The 10,278-nt window shown below is 39.1% G+C and overlaps 1 protein-coding gene across 1 annotated transcript in view; it reads left to right on the top strand.

Annotated features, from left to right (window-relative positions):
- The window catches only part of LOC102499325 (oligophrenin-1), a gene marked incomplete at its 3' end in the record, with an annotated part of 66,169 nt that overhangs the window by 38,477 nt on the left and 17,414 nt on the right, over positions 1-10,278 (top strand). Inside the window, exon 7 of the mRNA XM_006165966.1 lies at positions 2,926-3,017. Within this exon, the coding sequence (XP_006166028.1) occupies positions 2,926-3,017 (92 nt within the window). The remainder of the gene's footprint in view (positions 1-2,925; positions 3,018-10,278) is intronic.

Below are 10,278 nucleotides of genomic sequence, written 5' to 3'. Positions count from 1 at the left end.
GGTGTATGCCAGGCACTGAGCTAGACATTCTGTCTTGTGCCACATTTCCTTAAAAAAAAAAAGGCAAGAGAAAGATTTTTGCTATAGGACATGTGCACTCACCAGAGAGAAACAAAGAGACAGAAAACGAGAAATGACCCCCTAGGAGGATGGCCATGCTGCTGTCTCTTCTCCATTCCTGTCTCTGGATTTTGGGTGCACACATACATGAGCCCACATGTATTTTAAGCTGCTGGGTCCAGGATTCGAAATGTGGTTGACTGCATGGGAGTCCAGCAACATAACCATTATGCCATCTGCTGGCCTCCTCATTTCCTTCTTAAGCAGCACTGTAGAGTCAGTGTTATGAGCCAAATTTGAAGATGGAGGAAATGGTCCTCTTTTTGATGATGGCCCTGACCGGTATCCCCCACTACTTCACTCTGTCAACTCTCATTTATATTGTACTGTTCACTTTACCCATCACCTTCTAAATAGTATTCTATTCTATTCTCATCTTTAGGAAGTTGTGGTAAGAAGAAAGAGAAAGAGTACTGCATTTTAAATCTCAAGAACTGGATTTAAGTCATAGCCCTGTGGTCTAGTAGCATTTGACCTTGGTAAATTACTTAATATTGCTCAATCTCAGTTTCCTCATCAGAAAAGTGCTAAGAATGATAATTTAGTTCATTTGTTGTGTGCTAACTCTTTGATAGGTACTAGAGATACACAGATAGATAAAATACTGTCCATGGCCTTGGGAAGTTTTCACTCAAGTGGGGAAGTCAGATTTTGAAACAGGAAATTTTAATGTAATGTACAAAGCATGTAGTGGGCAATGTACGGAGTTAGGGTGGAATGTGGAGGGGCTGGAAGCTGAATTGCAGTTTGTAGAACAAGTAAGAGTTTAGCTAAGTAAAAAATATAGACCAGGGGCCAGCAGGTGGCATGGTATTCAAAGTGTTGGACTCTGTCATGGACAATTGTGGTTCAAGTCCCAGACCCAGCAGACTGAAAATCACACTGGGCATGTCTGTGTGCATGCCCCAAATCCTGAGGGAATGGAGGAAAAGAGATTATGGCATGGCCATCCCCCTGAGGGGTGATTTCTCACTTTTCCTCTTCCTGTTTCTGTTTCTCTCTGGTGAGTGTACACAGCCTATGGCAAAATAAATGAATAACAAATAAATAAATAAATTGAACATAGATCAAGTCATTTGAGTGGAGGGAACAGTATGTGCAAAGTAATATAATCACCATATATTTCTATGAAATAAGAGTATTTTTATATAGATCAAGCATGAAACAGATAAAGAGTGTCTGGAGATGACTACAGAGTAGTGGACAAGGCCTTGGCCCCTGAGCTGTGATGCCACTAAAGCTGAGGGACTTGAGAGTATAAAGAGGGAGAGTGAGTACATAACTCTGTGTATCATTCTTTTATTGAAAAACTAACATGACATTCCAAGCGTTGGGCTAGGGAAGACATATTGATTGATTAATTTATTGAGTTTTATAGTTCAGGAATAGCAAAAAGATTGGCATACAAAGAGTTAAGCATACGAATGAGAGAGAAGTATCATGTGTGATTAGGCCTATGGGCTGGTTTGGATGGCATAGTACCTAGGCATAGACTTGGCACTAAAGGAAATGTTTCTGAATTTGAGATAGCAATATGGTAATGTTATTCATATTTAATAGATTGTGAAGTTAAGACTAAAAGAGGGAAAATGATTTGCACAGGGTCACATAGCTAGAAAATGGCATAACTAAGACAACACTCCAGATGTTAAGCTTCTTAGTTTATTTCTAATTCCACTATAAAATCAACTCAGGTGACTTTGAGTAGGACATTTTACTTCTCTGAGTTTCACTTCCCTCTAAGAGTTGTTGTGAGGAGAGTTGGCTTAAAAATGTTTAGTATAGGGACCAGCAGTTAGTGTAATGGCTATGTTGCTGGACTCCTGTGTAGTCGTGGTTCAAGTCCCGGACCCAGTGGCTTAAACTTACACTGGGCGTGTGTGCGTGCGTGCCCAAAATCCCAAGAGGAGAATGCAAGAGAAGGGATTGCAGCATGGCCATCCCCCCTGGGGGGTGATTTCTCGCTTTCTGTCTCTTTGTCTCTCTCTGTCTTTCTGGTGAGCACACGCGCCCTATAGCAAAAACCTCTCAAAAAATTGTTTAGTATAATATGTGGCACATATTAGGGGATATATGAACAGTACTTCTGTTTCCTATATCATTATTGTCTCTCTTGAGCTAATAGAGGGAAACTGAACAATGGGAGACTGGGGAATTTTAGTTAATAGGTTTCAATGGCTCTAAGTGACCACAAAAGTAACCTGAACCACACTATCCTGCAAATATGAAATATCAAATATCACCTGACTAATACAAAAATTTTGCTTATTTTTCCTACTCATACCCTACCATTGGAGGGATTACTTTTGTGATTCCTGTTATCCTCAGGAGTCTGGAAATGGGGAACAGGAATGTTTGTCTCCCCTCCTTATCTGCCACTTTAATGGAAGCTTTTTTTGCTCAAATTTCATCTGACTTAGTAAGGATGGTTTCAAAAAATGACTTACCCTGTTGCAACCTCCCTACCTGGAGGTCTCATGAAGATTTAATTCTATATACTTAATGCCATTTAGATAGTCCATTGCTCCTATAGTCCCCCATAGAGGATGTGTATTAAGCTTCCTATTTAATCTCTATGCTTGGGAAGAGTACTGGGTTACCCTGAGCACTTTCTACTGGAAGGAGAAACCATCTGGCATTGCTACAACTACCATTTGAAGGGACGGGGTTCTCAGTGAGTCTACACATTGCTTGTGCTGCCTTGACAGAAGCCTTCCAAGTGACACTAAGGATACTGAAGGAGGCAGAAGAAGCTTCTGTGCATTTTTTTCCATAAATTGTCTGTTAATTCTTCTCTCATATCAGGGACCTTTGGATTTAACCCTGAAGTACTGTGTGAGGAGGAAGACGGAGTCTATTGACAAGAGGTTCTGTTTTGATATAGAAACTAATGAAAGGTAAGATGTGCTAGTGTGAATTGTCAATGTTCCCATGTGCCAGATGCTGAGCCTGTGTAGGTTTTTATTTTCCTCTTTTATTTCTTATTAATGAAAATGACCAAATCTACTCAAAACATTGTTGTCTTGGCTCTTCTGGCTGCTTTTCATGGCTCCCTGGTAGACCTGGCCCAGAGCCGATTTTCTCTATGCAAACTTGCTCACCTACCCTGGTGAGAAAAAGGCTCTTTTAGGTTTTTATTTACTATCATATATGCAGAAGGTTAGCATTTGGTGATGTTCAAAAATGACATGATAATAAAGCTTGCTTTTTAAAATATCTAGCATAATATTTTATGTTAATGTTTTAGAAAAGAACTGGCACATATTTTTGAGGGAAGAAAAATGGGAAAGAGGATAGTGGTGAAATTGGTTTCCCCCCTTCACTTAGGGAAAAAATAGTGCAGAATTTTCCTGCTTTGCAGATTTTAATGGGACTTGAAAATAGTTTTTGATTATCAACTTTTAGCTATAAAGCTATGACTTGTAAATTTTGGATTTACTTGCATTTTTTTCTCTCAGTGCCTTCTCTCTTTTTCTTTGTCCTAAACCTGAACAGTTTTATGTGAGAAGATTTTAACCTTTTAATTTTAAAGTGAGAGCATTTGGTGTTATTTTGTAGAAAGGCATGGCTTTTAGTTGGGAGACAGATCCAAAATTCAGTGAATAAATATGTTTCTAGACTTTTTTGTGTACAGGTGTCTCTAGATTTTATTTTCTATTATTTCTGTATATTAGGCACTGAGTACTAGAATAGAATTTAGCAAAATCATGGGATTGCTAAAAAGGACTTAAAGAGTGAATTATGGGGACAAGCAGTTGATGTAATGGCTATGTCGCTGGACTCTCATGTAGTTGACTGAGGTTCGAGTCCCAGACCCAGTGACTTAAACTCACACCGGGCGCATGTGTGTGTGTGCCCAGGATCCCAAGAGGAGAATGGAGGAGAAGGGATTGTGGTGTGGCCATCCCCCCTGGGGGGTGATTTCTTGCTTTCTGTCTCTCTGTCTCTCTCTGTCTTTCGAGCACATGCACCCTATAACAAACTCTTAAAAAAAAACCCAGAAAACAAAGAGTGATTTATAGTATCACATAAACAAAACCATCAGTGACTGGAATCATCAAGATTAGACTAAGAGAAGAAGGATCTTCTTTAAAAATGTTTAAACCTGTGAATTAATAACTAGTGTGTTCTCTCATTTAAAAATTGAGCCTTAAGGGCCAGCAGGTGGCATAGTGGTTGAGAAACTAGACTCTCAGATGGTCTACCATGATTCAAGTCCTGGACCTGGCAGCTTTAAATTAACACCAGTCACATGTGCATATGTGCCCAACATCCCAGGAGGAGAATGGAGGAGAAGGGATTGTGGCATGGACATCCTCCTGAAGGGGTGGTTTCTCACTTTCTCTCTCTCTGTGTCTGTGGTGAGCATATGTGCACTATTGCAAACATCTCCCTAAAAATAAATAAATAGATAGATAAATTTTAAAAATCGAGCTTTTATTATTTGGCTCTCAGAATTTCAATTTGTGAATCTGTATGACTTCTTTGTTAGAACTAAATGATCCAAATCAAGATCTTTGAAACAGTAAACATTGTTGCTGGTGACTGTAAGACTGTCACTCATTTTCCTGACAGTGTCAGGAAAGGGTAAAATAATTATTTTTTTAATATATGATCAGTTATTTAATTAGGTTCTTGGCGAAAAAATTTAGAACACCAATTTGTGAGGATAAACTCCATTCATAAGGGCAAACACAGATCGTAGGTAGCTCTGGAGTTGAGGAATGGCTTTGATTTTTGGTAAAAATTGTGAGTCCACAGCTTTCTGATCAATCTTGCACTGTTCTGAAATCTCATATTTCTCCTTCTCTGTGTTGAAGATCTCACCTTCCTGGTGCCTGGGCTTCTGTAGTTTCTTTTTCTTGAAGTAAGCATTGGTAAGGTACTTTTGGATTTTTACTTTGCTAATGTCAATTTTTGAGGAGGGGGCAATGAAGTGTGTTCTATGCAGTGGAACTCGATTGAGAACCAGTGGTCCAGTTATAAGTAGCAAGCCACTGCTCAGCTGATTCAGGAAGACCACTCTCTTGCCTTTGTGGAATCCAGTGAGGATGATCAGAATGGTCCCAGGAGTGATGCTAGCTCGCAGCTTTCTTACATGCTAACTGAAGGGTTTTTTGCCATGGCTCAAGAGCTTTCGAGGCACATCTTCAGTAGGATAATACCTAGGCATTTTGCACAGTTTAACCACCCGAGTACCACTATTCTTTTCTCCACCAACTGGTTTTGTGACAGTTGCAAGAGCCTTCTCCTTCTTTTTCTTTTTGATCCTGGATTTAGTGGCCTAGTATTTCCTCTTGTGCATGGCCTTCCTGGAATACATGGTAGACCAGGATTATCTGCCGATGTCTTGGACTAGGACGGGGTTTCGGCTGCAATGGGGCTTCCCCTTCTTGGGCTTTTTACCCTTGGAGTCACCCTTTTTAACTTTGTCACTATCAACCCTTCTTGGCTTCAGGTTTCTTCTCCTTAGTATCCTGCTTCGCAGCCTTTTCACCTGCCATCTTGTATAGTGGAAAAGAGGGGTAAAATAACTATTGAGTGTGGTTTTCCTTTCACGAATTTATACTGTCTCTAGTTCTGCAGCATCAAGGTCCTTATGATATTAAAATTTTCAGTTCTAGTCCCATTTCTATTTTCCTTTCATTTTTCTTTTCTTCTTTTAATTGCCAGAGGGTATGTGCACTCACCAAAGAGAGAGAAAGACATAGAGAGAAAGAGAGAGAGAGGCGAGAGAGAGAGAGAGAAAATACCCCACAGTAGGGCATGGAAAAACTGCTTTCTTTCATTCTCCATCTCATCAGGGTTTTTTTTTTTGTTCATGTTCAGGTACACAAGTACACACACACACACACACACACACACACCCCTATGCACACTTGGTGTGTTTTCAAATTGTCAAGGCCAAGTCCAAAATTTGAACGATAGTTGACTGGCTCTATAGGACCTAGCTTCTTATGCATAGGGCTAAATTGCTTTGCTATCTGCTGTCCTCCTTTTCAGTTTAAATTTACAAGCTACTTACAAACAGTATCCCCAACTTAAAGCAGTTGAAAAAAGTGTGGCCTCGAGTTTATGGAGTAGGACCAATTTATCCTCATATTTCTTACAACTGGTGCTATTCATAGTGAATGATAGTAAATCTGGTGTTTTTTTAAAGTGTGTTTTTTTTCCCTACCTCAGAACAGTAAGGTATTCTGAGATTAGAACCCAGGAATTACAGTGTTAATGTGTCTATAATTTCAGTTAGTACATATTGTATGCTTCTAAAAACATTCCCCTAGGCCAGCAGGTGGCACAATGGTTAAGGCACTGGATCCCATGTGGCAGACTCTGTGGTTCGAGTCCTGGACCTAGTGACTTGAAAAACACACTGTGTGCATGCATGTACAAAATTCTGAGAGGAGAGTGGAGGAGAAGGGATTATAATGTGGCCACTCCCTTGTGGGGCGATTTCCTTTCTTTCTCTCTCTTCTGTGAGCACATGCATGCTATGACCAAAAAATCTGAAAACATAAAAAAAAAAAATGTTCCCTTACTTTACCTCCTTCCCCATTTCTATAGGTGAAGAAGTTAAGACCCAAATACATTTAACTGATTTGCTCATCCAAAGTCATATAGTAAATGGCAAGGCTGGGCTCAAACCCTGGTCTGTAGGTCTCCAAAGCCCATGCTTTAACAAATTTTGTTCCATTGTCTATTTTTTTTTAAAAGAGAGATATTTGTTATAGGGCATGTGCACTTGCCAGACAGAAAGAAATAAAGGGATGGAAAGTGAGAAATCACCCTCTAAGAGAGATGACTACGCCACAATCCATTCTCCCATCAGGAATGTAGACATGCACACACATGTGCCTGGCGTGAGTTTTATGCTGCCGTGTCTGGGACTTGAGCCGTGGTCAGGTACGTGGGAGTCTAGCAATGTAACCATTACATCATTTGCTGGTCCCTCCATTGTCTATTAGGAGCAAGGCAAATGTGCTGTGAAATAGAGTGTTAAATATAATCATGAACAACTCTGTTCATGGAGCTTTGTGAGGGATGTGACATCTGCTTTCTTGGCTAGTCAATCTGATATAAAGAATAGAGTCAAGGGGAAAAACAAAGAAATAAAACATTTAAGAGACACAAAAATGTAAGGTTTTCTGTTGTTAATAATGGATATAGTGATATCTTTGACTGGACTAATATACAGTGTACTCATGCAGGGAAAATTCATTGTGTATGCTGTAATGATATACAATGATTGAAGGTAAAATTAAAAACAAACAAACAAAGAAAAACAGTAAAACAGAGTCAGGCTTCCCAGCAAGCATCTAACACCTATACGCATGTTCTCTGGAACAAAGAGCAAAAAAGGTGTTGACACCTTTTTTTCTATTTCAGGAAGAGAGGATAATTTTTTTTTTTTTGGGCGGGGAGGGGGAGTTTTTTTTTTGTTTGTTTGTTTGTTTGTTTTGCTATAGGGGGCCTGCGCTCCAGACAGACAGAGAGAGAGACAGAAAGTGAGAAATCACCTCCAGGGGGGATGGCCATGCCACAATCCCTTCTCCTCCCTTCTCCTCTCAGGATCTTGGGCACCCACGCACACACGCCCAGTGTGAGTTTTAAGCCACTGGGTCTGGGACACAAACTACATGGGAGTCCAGCGACATAGCCATTATGCTAACTGCTGGTCCCAGTTTTTTTTTTTTTTTTAATTTAGTGTTCTTAACAGTATTTGAAACCATAAATTCATGCCACATCAGAGCTTGAAGGATCTTAATAGTAATCATCATCATAATAGTAATCATAATAATAACTGCTAACATTTACTGAAAGCCTACTATGTGCCAGGCACTGTTCTCAGCCTTTTAAGTATATAATTTTCTGTAGTCTTCATTATATTTTCCTGAGATAAGAACTGTTGTTACCCGCATTTCACATAAGAACATGATGCAGGGAAACATTAAGCAACCTAGGTCTCACAGCTAGAGTACAGTAGAAGCAATATCCAAATTCAGGCAATTTCGTCTCCAAACCCATACTCTGAACCACTGCACTCTGCTGCCAATGTGCTGTCTGTGTCTTTTTGTTCCAGAATGGTGACTGAAACCTCAGGAAATTCAAAGGCTTTATCTAATTTCATAAAGATAAGTAGCAGAGGAAGTTAGTACCTTTTCTACTTTGTCATCCTGTTCTTAACAATATTGTTGTTTATATTTGACATTCTGTAGTATCCAAGAATCTCCAAATGCTTCCTGAATACTCACTTATTTATTCTTTCAGCTTTCTATATAAGGTGAAGAGAGGATAACCAACAGCATTTCTTTCATCTTCCCAGATAGGGAAGCTGATTTTCAGAAGAGGTTTAATAGCATATTTGGTCTGCAGTGCTTGCTCATGTGTCTGTTGCCCATTTTCTTGCTCTCTTTCCTTCTGGCTTTGGGATTCAGCTGGGTATGTGTCTGTACAAAGATTACTAGACTTTTTATCCCCCTGAAGTATATTAAAAAAATATGGGCGTTTCTTAGAGTACAGTCACTTCCAGAGAATCCAATGCCCACAGCCAAGTCCAGGTTTTCAGTTGATTCTAACTTAAAGCTCATTTGGAAATTTTCTACTTCAGAGGTTTTTTAAAAAAATTATTTATTTATTATTTTTATAAAAGATATTTTATATACATTTTAATTGCCATTTTTATACATAGAGATCATACATATATCTTAATGGATACATAAATCTGATTGTATAAATATACCATAATATTGACTAATGATAATGATTAATGAGTCAATATTGGTAAATATTAGTTAATATTAATAACTATCAATAATATCACTGACTAATAGCCATCTATAATTTGTATTTTGTATATTTTATTGATTCACAAAGAATCTTAACTAATCTAAATACTTTCAATAACAAGAAATGTTTTAAGGAAGTAAAAGATGGAAGAACAGGTAGAACAGGAATCCCATGATATCAATACCGGAAAGGACCTCTTAGATCCTGTGTTCCAACATTCTTACAGTTGAAGAAATGGAGGTTCAGGGAGGCCCAGTAAGTTATCCAAAGCCTCTGAACTTACCTGTTTTTGTTGTTATTATTTTGTCAAGAAAAGGTTTCATCATAGAAGGAGATAGAGAAATACAGGTCTCATAATGGTGAATGTAGCTAGGGAATACAAAGAGACTTTATGCCTTCAATAACATAGTCAGTCCCAAATTTACAATTTAATTATGAAGTTCTAAAAAGACCATCAAGAGTACACCAGTATGGGATATCTCTGGATATAGGTAGAGTCTTAGGGCTGCTATAACAAAATACCTGTAACTGAGTAACAACATATAATAAACAACTATTTGCAGTTCTGGAGCCTAGGATTTTAAGATAAAGGTGGTTATAGGTTCAGTATGTGGTGAGGGTCTAATCTGTGCTTCCAAGATGGTGACTTGTTGCTGCATCCTCCAGAGAGTACATTGTGTCCTCACATGCTGGAAGAGATAGCGAAAGATGCCTGTACCTTATAAGAGCCCTTATAAGGGGGTTCTACTCTCATGGATTAATTACTTCATAAAGGCCCCACATTTTACTACTGTCACACTAGTAATTAGTGAGTCATTGGAAAAGTCATGACATATTATTCTGTGCAAAAATGTGTTATGACTTTCCCGATGACCCAGTAACTTTCAACCCATGAATTTGGGAGTGGTAGGGTACACACATATCAGGTAGGCTGTGAGTAAATAGAATAAAATTGGGCTTGAAAACATTTCCCATACAGAGCAGACCTTATAGTATAGTGGATAAGAATATGAGTGCACGGGATTCCTCATGGCTCCCACGAACTAGTTATTTCAGGGGACAAGAAAAATGAAGATTTTCTACTGATAATTCAGCCTCCAGCAGACAAGCTAGCGTGGCAGGAGAAGTGAGGCCTTCCTTCAGAAGAAGATTCCTCATGACTCCTGTGAACTAGTTATTTCAGGGGACAAGAGAAATGAAGATTTTCTACTGATAATTCAGCCTCCAGCAGACAAGCTAGCGTGGCAGGAGAAGTGAGGCCTTCCTTCAGAAGAAGATTCCTCATGACTCCTGTGAACTAGTTATTTCAGGGGACAAGAGAAATGAAGATTTTCTACTGATAATTCAGCCTCCAGCAGACAAGCTAGCGTG

Source organism: Tupaia chinensis, unplaced genomic scaffold (assembly GCF_000334495.1).
Source record: "Tupaia chinensis unplaced genomic scaffold, TupChi_1.0 Scaffold144111_1, whole genome shotgun sequence".
Lineage (NCBI taxonomy): Eukaryota > Metazoa > Chordata > Mammalia > Scandentia > Tupaiidae > Tupaia > Tupaia belangeri.
Note: the sequence above shows the minus strand (reverse complement) of the source record. Positions and strands in the feature narration are given on the sequence as shown.